Source organism: Triturus cristatus, chromosome 3_1 (assembly GCF_964204655.1).
Source record: "Triturus cristatus chromosome 3_1, aTriCri1.1, whole genome shotgun sequence".
NCBI classification, from domain to species: domain Eukaryota; kingdom Metazoa; phylum Chordata; class Amphibia; order Caudata; family Salamandridae; genus Triturus; species Triturus cristatus.
The window spans coordinates 5,999,313-6,013,136 of record NC_140583.1 but is presented as its reverse complement, the minus strand read 5'-3'; the positions used below and the strand labels follow the sequence as shown (position 1 = coordinate 6,013,136).

The 13,824-nt window shown below is 48.3% G+C and overlaps 1 protein-coding gene across 1 annotated transcript in view; it reads right to left on the bottom strand.

Annotated features, from left to right (window-relative positions):
• Positions 1 to 13,824, bottom strand: part of LOC146859580 (uncharacterized) — a 52,005-nt gene that overhangs the window by 26,314 nt on the left and 11,867 nt on the right. The window contains exon 2 of the mRNA XM_085646510.1: positions 6,306 to 6,398. Coding sequence (XP_085502636.1) covers positions 6,306 to 6,398 — 93 coding nt within the window. The remainder of the gene's footprint in view (positions 1 to 6,305; positions 6,399 to 13,824) is intronic.

Here is a 13,824-nt window from a genome sequence, read left to right as displayed (position 1 = left end):
TCTCTGAAGTACTAAGTTACCAAAAGGTTTACGGGTGTGGGAATATGTCTGATCATAGACAGGGATGCCTCATTCTCACAGCAATTCGTTCCTATGCTGCTGGTGAATTAAACAGGCACCTGCTGATGGCTTCATGCAGTGAGAGTAACACTTGAGTAAAAGCTTATTTTTATCATAGCCTACAGGTTTAAGGGAGAGAAAGAGAGACACAGAGAGGTGCGCATGCGGAGTGCAGAAAAACACCTGTTCACTAAAAGAATAGCGATTTTGCTGTTACTTTGATTTTACAACGACTTTTCTATTTTTTTGCTAGCTAGACGAGGTTCCCAATGTAGAACGTTCGCACTCCTGTAGCGCTACAACAATTTATAAAGCGCCTATTGTCAACCTTCGAAGCTCTGTCCAGGTTCAGGCATCAAGGAGCTATACAGGTAGAGTGAGCTTGAATGCACGTTCCTACCACAATTACCAATTACCATGTAAAAATCAAATGTATGTCTCATACTTTCCTTTTTATTTATTTAACTGTTTTATGTAGCGCTCCTGCACCACAAGATTATTAGGAACTTTTTTGATTTAATTAACAAAAAGACAGAATAAGTGAGGAAAAATGTTTACAGAACCTTGCAATAGAGGCATCGCATATGAAGGTACAAAGATAGAAAGGGGTTAAGCGCTAGAGGAAAGAGAAGAGGCACTAGTTCAAGAAGAGGTGAAAGCGTGGCGGTTTTAGGTGTTTCACAAACGTGAGAAGGTTTCAGTTACTAGTGGTTTCGAAAGGCAGACAGTTCCATGCAGTTGCTGAAGCGCTAGAGAGATGGGAAGGAGGGACTTTGAAACAAGGTGCTTCGAACTGAAGTTCGGCTTCTGGGAGCTCTCTGGGTGTCTCTTAGATAAATACTGAAGGCCTTCTCGGAAAGGCACATTCATTTCAATTTTATTCTCCATCATTCGAATATAAGATAATACAGATCATTTGTAACTCAGGTGATGGGGAGGCCGAGGGAGTGGGACGTGGGGAGGGGGGGGGTGACAGTGAATGGAGGACAGAAAAAGCACAGAAGAGGGAGTGGAGAGAGATAGAGAACAGACAGAGGAAGGGGAGGAGGAAAAAGAGGAGAGAAAGTGCAAAGAGAGGCGAGAGAAGATGACCGCTATAAGGAGGACACAGAAAGGAAGCATAGAAGGGCGCCAGAGAGAACACAGGGGAGAAAGCGGAGGGGGAAGGAGATGGAATAGAGCAGAAAGTAATGAGGTGGGAGAAGACTATCGAAAACAGAGGAGAGAGGCTACAAAGAGGAGAGAGGCATATGTATTAGTAACATGTTCTCTTCATTTGCTGCCTCTCTTTGTGGTCTCCAAAATGCCACTGTCTGAGCCTGCATGGTTTAAGGTGGGTGCGGGGAAGAGGCTGTAGTTGTAGCAACAACTTTCTGGGAAAAAAGAAAGGCTGGATATTGTTAATTGTGCCAGTTAAAAAAGGTGTTGTTTTGTTGTCTTTATTTCGCAATTGTGAAAAGAAAGGGCACCCGAAGCCAAGCGCTGTGAAGACACGTGTTCCATCACGCAGTGACAGATTTTCAAAATACTAAACGGGTTTCGTTAGCACTTATGGAGTACGAGCTGCTGTGCCTGGTGCACTTTTAACTCCAAGGCCGGGGCAAGGGCGTCTGGAGATACTTTTGCCCGGAGTGAGTTTTTCTGTTTACTCCATAATCTGCCATAAAGAGCACAGAAAATTATGTTTGGTTTCAGTCTGTGAGGTGAGAGTAGCGTCTTAGTGCTGCACAGGCCTACTTTTACCCACCATGTCACCTCTCTCCAGACATCACAGCGCCGAAAACTTAATGAACACTACTTCGAAACAAAAATGAAAATAATAATACAGCGGGAGTTTACTTCCCCGTGTTTAGCTTTGTTTTTCTGTTTCATTGCATAATGGCACATTTTTTAATACAGCTGTTGAACCATAATGCAGCTGGGCTTAATTGTGCGCAATATTCAGAGCAGACACTGTTGGAGAAGAGGCCACTGGTTTAAAGAGCCCTCGTGCTGTTTATGATGGCTCCGGTAACAGCTGCGTGGAAAGCAACTTGCAACCGAAAAGAGATTGACAATAGAAATTATACAGAGGGTAAAGTGTGACCTAAGTGCGTGCATGCTTTTAAATTACATGTTTACTTGATCTTGCATTCCCCACGAGTTAGCTATTTTATAATGTTGTTGATTATCTGTATTTTATTCTGTGCATACTTTGAGGCTTGAGCTATGCCAGGTGTTTATGAGGGGCTTTTTTTTTTTTTTTTTTTTTGAAAACCTTTATTGACATTTCAATAAGAACAAGTATGGGCCTACAACCCCCCGGGGCCGTCCGCTAAGCAATCAGAGCAAAAACGGGCAAGTATAAACACAGGCAGCACTTCGGGGAGCAGAATCGTAATGCTAATATTGTGAACAGCGTAAGTAGGGCACCAGGAGAAAGAGGTTTTCATTTTATAATGAAACAAGGCAGGAGGATCAGGTGACAAACAATTTTAAAACAACGATCACAGGTATGCAGAGTAATAAACGTTAGCGATTTACAGCAATCTATTAGGTCAATGGCGCAGACACAAGAACATCAGGATGGGGAAGAATATAATATACAGTTGCGCCCGCAGTCCCCCGCCAGAACTTCCCGAGAACACCCCGGAAGTTGTGGAACACATGGAACGGCAACGAGTCATAGCAAAGGAGATGTATCACACTGATCCCAGAAAAAGAAACACAAAAAGAATCAGAGAAGAAAAAGGAGGCCATGGAAAAAGAGATGAAAGAGTACAGAATCCCCTCCCCCAACCCCCCACCCTGCACCTCTGCAGATGAGTACGGCCCCCCCCCAGCAGTGTGCCTGTCGCCCTGGAACCAGACCCGAAATATAGGAGAATAGGGAAAAAGAAGTAGGAAAAGACCCCCACCAGACGGGGGGGTAGAGAAAGTATTAATAAACTGGAGGAGGGCCTTCAAAACATACCCCCGGCTACTCCCTCCCGCACGGTAAGTTTCCCCCAAAGTGAACAAAGAACAGCACAAAATCAATCTTCTCAAAGCAAGATGGGGAGCATTATGCACCTATTGTGCTAGTAGCCATGCCAGGAGAGCACGCAATCCCTGAGCCCGCCCGTCCACTAGATGACCACCCCTGAAGGGTCAGCCTTATCCCTGACCACTCTTTGGAATTCTGCCCATGCCAACCCCTCGACCCAGCACCATACCCAATGTTCCTAGGTAGAGGAATGTCCAACAACGACCGAGAAGCGACGCACACAGGTGGGGTGGAAGTCTCTGAGGATCAACACAGTCCGCCGCGTGAAGAAACAGGCTTCCCAGTGCTGCCCTAGGATCTGCACTGCAGTCAAGGTCCAGGAAGGCAGAAGCAGCCAAAGCAGACATTAGTTGCTGGAACTGTCCCTGGGTCGCAGGAGGGCATGTACGGGACGAGGCCACCACATCCCACTCAGGTCCAACGCCTCCGGGAGAGATCAGGCCCTCAGAAGGACGAACACACTGTAGCATACTGGCCGGAGCGTCCAGCTGTGTACTAACCTCAGGGGTGGCCGCCACAGTGTCCTCCTGCGCGCAGTGTGGGTAGTCCCTGTGTACGTGCGGACAGGCGGGCCGCCACTGCCCCAACGCTGACGCCACACCGTCGAGCTTACTCCCCAAGACCCCGAAACCATGACCAAAGGAGGATTGAAGAGCACCAAGGGCCTCGAGGAGGTCGCCGTACCCCAGCACAGCTCTCTGCGATCGCGCCGCCACACTCCCAAACGTCGCACTCTCACAAGCCCGCTGCGACCCAGCGGACAGGATGGTAGGCTTCATAGCAACAAGATGGCCGCCAAGTATGCCCGACCCTCACCGGGGCCGGGACCCCGGGACAGGTGCCGCGATGTCCACGTCGCTGGTGACCGGGTTCCGGGGGTAGGCAAAAAGTTATCCGCTGCGCGGCCACGGGCAACAGTCGTTCCCACCACGGACCAGCTCCCGTAAAAATCCGGGGGCGGCCCGCAATGATCAGGGCAGGATACGGGCGGCGGCCGGGCAGCGCACCATCAAAGGCAGGGGCAGTCACCGGAGGATCTGAGAATTGCACCCCCGGACATGCACTCGGTCCGCTACGCTTGACAGTAAAGACGACCACGACGAAATGTAGGCCGAGTTTGGCACTTCTCCGGTGGGCCGACTCCACCCAGTCACAACAGGCCGCTGTTGTTGAACTGCCACCCGGCCACGGCGTCCACTCGAGGTCCCGGCTCCAGGGCCGCACAGGCCGCAAAGTTCAAAGGCACATTTCTCCGGCGATACCGCAGCCAGAGACCTCGGAGTCACACAGTCGGGTGCCCCTCTCCTTCGGAAACACGACCGCGTAGCACAGGTTGAGGATCTCGTGCAGGATATCCGTGCGGGATGCGGAGGTTCACGGAGCCGGGAGTCTACGCTGCCGTCCCGGTCGCCATCTTGGCTCCTCCCTTTATGAGGGGCTTTGATTGAGCGTTCAGGCTCTAAGGCTAAAGCCAAACAAAGTGCCTGTCAGTGGGCTGGCCTCTCTGCAGAGCACACAGAACAATGAAATTCTGTGGAAATGTGTGTGAAGGGGTACACTGATGTCAAAATATTTGTAAGTCAAAAGTAAGAGAAATTAAAGTGCTTATATTTGAGGGAGTGCAGTGCATGTTGGGGACGGTGAAGCGACAGATGTGCGGAAGGGCATTCGGGGAAGAGTGAAAAGAGGATGCTGGAGAGGAAAGAGAGGTGTCGAAGATGTGCAGATGGACAAGATATAGAGAAAAAGAGGATACATACCTAACATAAAGCGCACATAACTGAAGGCCAAACTCCGTCCACAGGCCTCAATGCTATTTAATTCACAGACTCACTATTTCAGAATTTAAACATTTTCAATGTTAATTATTTATAAGAAATCATTGTTGTTACTTGTTTATCTTAAACAGCTAACACCCAGTGACAAAGCCAATCATACTGACAGGCTTTGGGGGTATGTCAGTTCTGTGCCATTTATCTGGATAAAATTACATCTCAGAGAGAAACCAAAATACTAGTCTGGTGGCACACTGTGGGAATCACAGAAATGTATCTGGCGTGTTCCTTTATAGGGAGCACCCACTTTTTTCATCTCACTTAAAGACCTGTCTGCACATATTTCTATATGACTGGTTACAGCCAGCAGCTGTGGGCGCTTCATGAAGTCTGGTTGGAGCATATTTTTCCAAAGTTAATGCTGCATGCAGCGCAGACACTGGGCAAGCATACATTTTAATGGGCTAAAGTTGTCATGCAGAACAATTTACATATTACAGTAACTGTTGAACAAATTAATGCAAGACGATACGGGGCAGTTTTTAATGTGTTTAATATTTCAAGACTATATGTTCCCACTGCTTAATAAGCCTTGCTTTATTGCTGCATTCATTTACTTTAATACACCATTTGCCAATCTTTTTTACATTTCTTTCTCAGGAGAGGGACTTTCCCTAGACCCCAGGTTTATCCATTGAACTTGTTCACATCACTAACTAGTGTGTTCTTTTGGAAAGAGTAGAGCCAAAGCAGTCTTGTTTAGTACCCATCCCCCTTCAGAAGTCAGACTTCCTTGGCAACCCTGAAATTCTCTGTAGGAGAATGTAGGAGTTTTCTTTTATGAATGCCTAGAAGAACTGAATTTTTAGTCCATTCATCACAGAAATAGTGCTGAAATTCGCACCAAAAAGATGCCAATTGTTTTTTATTTCTTCACGGGGGAGAACCCCCCCGAACCCCTCGCTCGCATATGTTGATTTGTTCTGCATATGCCTCACCAGTTTCAAATTACACCAGCTGCCACTGAATAAGACTACACTGTGCTTTATCGCAGGTGCTTCGAGGCGGCCGCGGCAGTGACTCATCCTGTTAACCTCTCAAGCTTGCTATGATCAGAACACTTGAAATGGGTAACAGAGTTACTGACACGGAGATACCAGACCTATGTGGACACCGGCTTAACTCACCTTAATGTTTCACCTCGCTCCCTGCATCTTGTAGCCCTTCATGACTTTGCCCCGCTGTGCCACAGCGCCTGTGTCTTAACCCCCTTCAAGTAACAGGCACCATTACTTTGTAGCTCCGATTCTGCTTTCTAAGTCACGTACATATCTGTTGTTTCAGTAGCACTCTACTAATGGCAACAGGTCTTGCATTCACAGAGCCCCCATCTGCACAGAGCTCGGCCAGGGGCCCCTTGTCCTGGGCTGTCACCACCAGCTCACCTGAGGTTTCTCCCCCCGCGCCTGGCTCAGCTGGAAACATTTGCTGCTCTTCACTTATACTGAGAGTATACACAGATGTGACAACCGGATAACCTGAAAACAGAAAAGGAGATTGTAAATAGATGAACGGCACTGAGGAAACATAAAATGTCTAAGGATTATAAGATGCACGCTGAACAGAAGGGCTCAGGAGTGCTGATGGTTGAAACCTGGGGTCAAGCTTCACACTCACCCAAGACATGTGCATACCATGTGCATTACTGTCACATGAGAGGGTACAACCTGAAAGAAAGCATGGGTCATCTGTCTAGTGAGCAAGAGATGGCTTGAGGCAGGCGGCGCTATCTTGATCTTTTCAGATCCAACATTGTAATCAAATCTTACAGGTTTTTCAAATAAGATGAACAAAGTTTCAACTGTAAAACACAGTTCAGTCACATTATGCTGAGGATGAGTTGGCATGAGGGCAGCTGCAGCCCCAGTGCCAGGCTCCTTCCGACCCTGCCCAAGGGGTAGTTAAGGTAGATGGGGAGAGCTGGCGCATGTCCACTATTGAGCCGGCCCCTGTAGGCTGCCATCTTAGTTCTCCTTCACAGACGTCAATGACCTTGTGCACGATAACATCTAAAGTCACCAAGGCGTTATCAGGTATAGAAGGTGGGTAAGTCCCCAACAGCGACTGCCTTGTTTGTCTTCTGTATACCACCCTTTGTCCCACCCTCAGCCCCTCTTCAGCTAATAGGATGCTGCTCAGGGGGACAAGAGCTGGTCACACCAATCTTGTATGTCCCTCCTCCATCCGCAAAAAGCCAATCACATGCAGTTCTACAGCCAAGAGTGGCACAATTGTTAAGGTCTCAAATGCCTGGTCTCTCTTCTGTCCACTCAGCAGCCTCCATCTTGATGTGAAGGGACCAGGGAATTGGCAAAGAGTTTGGGACTTTATTTCCACCAAGATATTAGGGAGGAAACAACCAGCGCTGCCGGCCAGCTTCTTAACCTGCAGCACAACCGATGGGCCCTTTTCGCAGTCTGTCGGAAGGGGATGTCACCTGAGCACCACCACACCTTGGCCACTTACTATGGTGCAGGTTGAAGTGCCACTGGTAAGTAGGGAGTCGGGTAGAATGGCAGTGGAGGTCACATCTGCACTTTGAGGGGCTGGCCTTGGCAAGGGGAGGGTCGGCTGAACTTTGGGAGGTTGAACTGAGCATCAGAGGCCATGCCTGTTCCAGGAAAGGTTCTACTGGAAAATGGACACTGTAGTTAGGCCATGGATGATGCACTGAGCCTGCGCCATGGGTGGATGGACCAGTAACTGGAAGCTGGGATTGGGCTATTGGTGCTGCACTGAGCACCGGTCACTGAGCTTGCAACATGAGTGGATGTAAAAGTCAGTCAAAGCTGGTGTTCGTCCGTGAATGATGTACTGAGCACTGGTCGCTGAGCCTGCGCCATTGGTAGATGTACTAGGGTGCTGGGGGGTGTTGAGGGTGCCGAGTGCTAGGGGGTGTTGAGAGTGCTGGAGAGGAGTTGAGAGTGCTGGAGAGGTGTTGAGAGTGCTGGGGAGGTGTTGAGAGTGCTGGGGAGGTGTTGAGAGTGCTGGGGAGGTGTTGAGAGTGCTGGGGAGGTGTTGAGAGTGCTGGAGAGGTGTTGAGAGTGCTGGGGGGGTGTTGAGAGTTCTAGGGGGTGTTGAGGGTGCTGAGGGCTTTTGAGAGTGCTGGGGGGGGTGTTGAGGGTGCAGAGTGCTAGGGGGTGTTGAGAGTGCTGGAGAGGAGTTGAGAGTGCTGGAGAGGTGTTGAGAGTGCTGCAGAGGTGTTGAGAGTTCTAGGGGGTGTTGAGGGTGCTGGGGGGCTTTTGAGAGTGCTGGGGGGGGGGGGGTGTTGAGAGTGCTGGGTGTGAGAAGTTGGCCTGGTATATGCTGTCCACTAGTTATGGTGGGCACCTTGCACCAGTCTAAACGACCCTTATTGATGATTAGGTTAACGACAACCTTTATTGAAAGCTATCCTAATGGTAGCTATGGAGTGCAGCCTTCAGGCTAAGTCTTGAAGGAATGTAAAGCAGCTTGGTTTACCAGATTATAACCTCCTGAATGATCAAATGAAAGGAGAACCATACAAGATATATATAAAATATATGTATTTATTACTAACCACTCTCTACTGACCTCTTTATGAGATTAGAGCACAAGATACACAATGTACTTATCCTGGGTAAAAAGAAAGACCTCTGGGGCACCTCTCACTGGCCTGACGAGATGGGTGCTTTTCCGCGGCCAGTTGATCATGTCCGCAATCTGGGTTTTCATATTGACGACTCTTTGTCGATGCACCATCAAGCAGTCATGGTTGCTGCTACTTGCTTTACCATTTTAAAATGGTTGTGCAAGATCCTTTGGATGTTGCCCAATGCCACCCAGAAAACTGCGGTCCATGCCCTCATTACATCACGACTGGACTACGGGAATGTTCTTTTTCTGGGTGCAAACAAGGCTGTGTCCCATAGATTGCAACTTGTGCAAAATTCTGCTGCAAGACTCCTCTGTAGGGTTCCCAGATATTCTCCTATCTCAGGACACCTCCGAGATCTACATTGGCTCAGAATTCAAAAGCGGATCGAATTTAAAGCACCGAGTTATATGTTTAAAATCGAATGGGGTTTAGCACCAGACTATTTGCATATCCTCGTCTGCCCCTATGTTCCTACTTGTCATCTCCGCTCTGCCTCGCTTGAAAACTTTTTAGTTCCAAGGTTCAAACTTGCCAGAATGGGTGGCAGATCTTTTTCGGTTCCAGGTCCCACTGTTTGGAACTCCATTACTCTTGATATACGCAAGGAAACCTTGTACACCCAGTTTCGCCGCTTACTAAAAACCTAGTTATTTAACCAATAATCTTCTCAGAATCAATCATTCTTTCAGTTTTCCTGCTTTCTTCCAGTACTGTCCAGGTGCCGGGAAACCCTTTTTGGGTAGCTGTTGCGCCTTATAAATTCAATAAATAAATTAAAGCACTAGAACGACAATAAATAGCACAATACACAGTGGACCCCAGGGGGGAGGCCAAACCATATATTAAGAAAGTGGTATAACAACCACGACTTGACTAGACAGTGCCTAATGCACGTAGAATAGCTAGGACTCCAAGGAACCACCCAAGGTAGTGACACGGGGGACACGTGCAGTGTGAGAACACAGCCGCGAGCTCCGTACAATCCTATGGGAAAGTCGCGGTTGGAATTTTAAAAGTTCAAGGACACTTAGGAGAGGACTTTGAGCAAACCTTTTCAAACTTAGAAGATTCTATGGCCAGCACCCATGTGAGCACCGGAGTATTCGTGTTACCTAACCCAGGGAAGCTGGGTGCATAGGTGTCAAATGGTGTTGGGAATCTTCATCGTTTTCAATGGCGTGATGCTACAAAGTGCTGCTGCCGTGAAGAGGAAAAGTGTCCGGTGTGATCAAAGCCTGGATCAGAGCTGAGAAGAACCTGAAAGCAGAGGGGACAGAGTCTGGGTCACTTCAGGGTGACCAGGGGCTCGGTAGACCAATGCCCACCGATGTCGGGTGTTTCAGGTGCGAAGAGCTGAAGCTTGACTCTGCAGTCACGGGGACCAGGGAGTCGATGACGACCAAAGTCCGCAGGCGAGCAGTACCATGAAGGATATCGAGTGCTGGGGGGTCAGTGTCCAGGATGAAGACCAACAACCCTTGGCAACTGCAACCCACGTGGTCAGAGAAAAGATGCTTCGCTGTGGACTAGCAAGGTGCTGGGGACTCCCCAAGCGATGGAGAGTCAGGGCACGTCTGGAGCAACCAGGCAAGCCCACTGAAAGTTAAAGTACCCTTCTCAGGAACCCACAGGTCGATGGACCAGGGATCGCTAAGGGACATCGAGAGGAATCACTAAATACCAGCCCATGGAACACTCATGGAGTGTAGGCCAGTAATCTTCGGTGGAATCACTGCTTGGGGTCGGGAATATAAGTAGTCCAAAGCACAGCCTCAGGGCTCGCCAAAAAGCATATGCTGCTGCAAATGTGCACGGTGTCCAGGGGTTCGGGTTGCACGGTCCCCACGAGGGCTGCGGGTCTCAGGTTTGCTGAGAGCACTGGTCGGCTTCGGGGAAGCTTAGGAACCCACCTCCTGTGTTGCAAAATCTTCGGAGTCCTTCAGGAGATGCGTAGATGCAAACTGGTCAGAAGTGTCTTTCGTGCCTGCCTTGCAGGGGAGTAACTTATTTACTCCAAGGGAGATTCTTCGGTCATCCAACGTAGTGTAGATAGTTGAAGCACTTGGTTTCTGTAGCAGAGTTTCATCCAGGTAAATCTAAAGTCCTGTAACCAGGGGTTCCTACTTTATACCCAAGGAAGGGGTGGGACAAACTATGGGGAGCCACCTATGGGAGGGTCAGGACAGAGGGGTGGCTACACCCATGTCCTTTGTCCAGTTTCGCGCCAGATAGTCCCTGCAACCGGTTTGAGCTGGACTATGCACAGGGACACCAAATGTGCCCCCAGTGCAGACATCAAAGCACTCTCAGAGTGCACCCAGCCAGCCCCAATACACTAAATCCTGTTTGGGAGGTGGTCACACCTCCCTGTGACAGGAAACCTATTGTCCAGCCATCCCCTGCCGGAGTTTCGACCAGCAGCAGGAGGGCAGACTTGTGTCTGTGGCTGGCAGCATCCATTTTGTGATGGGTCTGTGAAGCTGGTACTGGGTGTACTGGTGTAGTCATATTTCTCCCTCTAGTAGGGTGGAATCATACCTCCCACACCAGTTACTGGTGTGGAGGTATGATTCCAAGGTGTTTGACACCAAACACGACATGTTTCCATGCAGCCGTTTTAAAGTTAGTATTTACCACAAGGTTATAATGCACTTAAGAGTATATGGTTGGCTGCATCACAAACAATCCCGGAATAAAGGTTCCGAAAGCTGCAGAGGGGCTCTGCTCATGCATGGGCACCCTCTCACATAAAACCCAGCACCCTGCCTTCAGGATTGATAAGGCCTGCCATAGGGGTGACTGATAGGTTTATATGTGCAGCGATTAGGATAGATATAGCGAACCTTTATCCAAGTAAGGGGTGCATGCACCACCATACACAGGCTGCTGTAGCAGACCTGTGGTGTCATTTTGAATGGTCTCCCAGGGGTGGCATAATACGTGCTGCAGCCCCTGAGAGGCCTCTGGGGTAACTATGCCCAAGATATATGTAAACCATACACTAGGGACTTATAAGGGTACCCCAGAATCCAATCTGTGGTGTACCTAAAGTGCATGCAATCAATTTAGAGAGAAAGCAGATAGACAGGGGTCCTGATTAGCAGGATCCCATCCAGACGAAGTCGAAAACAGTGAACCATCAGCAAAAAGTGGGGGTAACTATAAGAAGCAGATCCTACTCTCCTCCACTGGGGGGTGTGTGGAAATGTGGATTTCCCTGATCAGTTATGTCCCCTATCTTGGACCCCAACGGTTCTATGTGCATGTTACAAACACATGTATGTTCCCTCCAGTTCCAGTTTCGAAGACGCAAACACATGTGCGTCCACCGTCAACATGTCCTCTGTCAGATCCGCCATTAATGGGCTGGATATTCGATTCCTAAGTATGAAAGGCCACCGACTTTATATGGCTAAGTTACTCCATTTTTACAGTTCAGACAAAGTAGGCCCGATTCTGTCATCAAGCTTTTCCCTGCTCTCTGCCTCTGACAGCTTCAGCTTGAGCTCGCATCTGTATCCATGAACTTTGTCCTACTTCCTGTGCAGCTAACGGTGCCTGCCTCGGCCAGTTTTGCCTGCCTGCCAAGAAGCTGTATTTCACCTTCGAATTATCTACTTTGCTCCTCAGCCGATGCATTCCTGTCTAGTAGTTTAGATAAACATTTCCTTTAGCTACTGAGCAAAGGGCCCGGCCTCTCTGTCCTCATGCAAGTAATTCATAGCCCTGTTGCCATGGAAAGTTTTCTGCCCCTTGCATCTCATATAGACACTTAGACGCTTGTGCACGCACACACAGTCAGTATAGAATAGATTCTGTCCGAGAGTCCTTCCTTGTGGATAACATAGTTCTTTAAACATAGGATGTTAGATATGATTTGGGATTAGGTTGACTTGACCCCCCAGACTTTTCGTCTCCACATGTAGAGCTAAATGTCAAGTCCCCTTCACCCCCTAGTTGCACGTCAATTACACGTCATGCTGCTGCGCGCGCATCTATGCCAAGTATTATCTTATAGATCCACCTATGTATGACATCATAACCAATCATGTTTCTTTTTACTCCTTATTACGCCCATTTTCGGTTACGCACTTACAGTATCGTTTCTCTTATCAATTGTTACGCCTTCTACATTTGTTTCATTGTAATGTATGTTCTATAAAAGCAATTTCCTGTCAATAAAATATCGTACTTCACTTCCTGAACCCCCGTGGTGACGGAACCTGAAGGCCGCGACTCGAGTCGGCCATTTTGGAATAAAGCCCATTCAGAAACCTCTTATACCACGGATTCTGCCTCTTATTATTCTGAGCTATTTGATTTAAGATTCCGTATGAAATTCAGTCCAGGTAAAAGAATATTTACCACATAATTGGCGCCCGAACAGGGACACTTTCTCATCTCACGCGCCGGCGGTGCGTTGCAGGCCCGGTCTCCTGCCACAGCTGGACGGACCATAACGCGTACCAGCAGGATTTCCTGTAGCTCCCTCCGGTCAAGCGGGGGCGACTGAGGCTGCGATCAACCCAGACGAGGCGGTGAGAAGTGCGAAGTATCCCGACCAGAGCCTAGCTGAGAGAGCAAGATCCGAGGTATACAGAGGCCCACCAGGTTTTCGAAGTCCCGATGTCCAGAGGGTCCGATGTCCGCAGTCGTCGAGTCCAGTCCATTCTCCGAGGCCTTCCGTTTTGAGCTACCCGGTGAGTACCATCGCCGGGGAGGCGTTCTGACGTGCACATAGGTTGTGCCGGTCAAGACGGATTTGGGTACACAAATCCGGTCTGCACTGTTTTAGCAGTGTATATGTACTGTTTAGCAGTATATCAAGTATTCCGAAGTATCTAGTTATTGTCAAGAATTCTGCTTGGTGATTAGTTATGCGGACTATCATCATTGTTGGTCATTTTTAAAGGTTAAAATGTTTAATGTTTAATGTTTAATGTGTTAAAACGTCCTGCATATTGTGGTATGAATGATTGTTCATTGTTCATCATTCATTATTGTGTTTTCCGTATTAAGTGTGTTCAAGATTAAGTATCAGATCAGTTGTCAATATGCCGCTCTTTTCGAAGTTAAGACAAATTACTACTAGAAAAGGGGTGCTTGAAGAAGCAGTTCCTATTCCTCCTAGGGACACTCCAGGGCACTTTATGTATCACAAGCATGGCTTAGACGCCATATTATTCCTTGATCTATGGGTGGACTACACCAAAGAGTTACCAGAAAGTCAGAGATGGCCCGTAGCTGGGACCTGGGATGCAGAATGTATTATGAAAGTAGAAGAA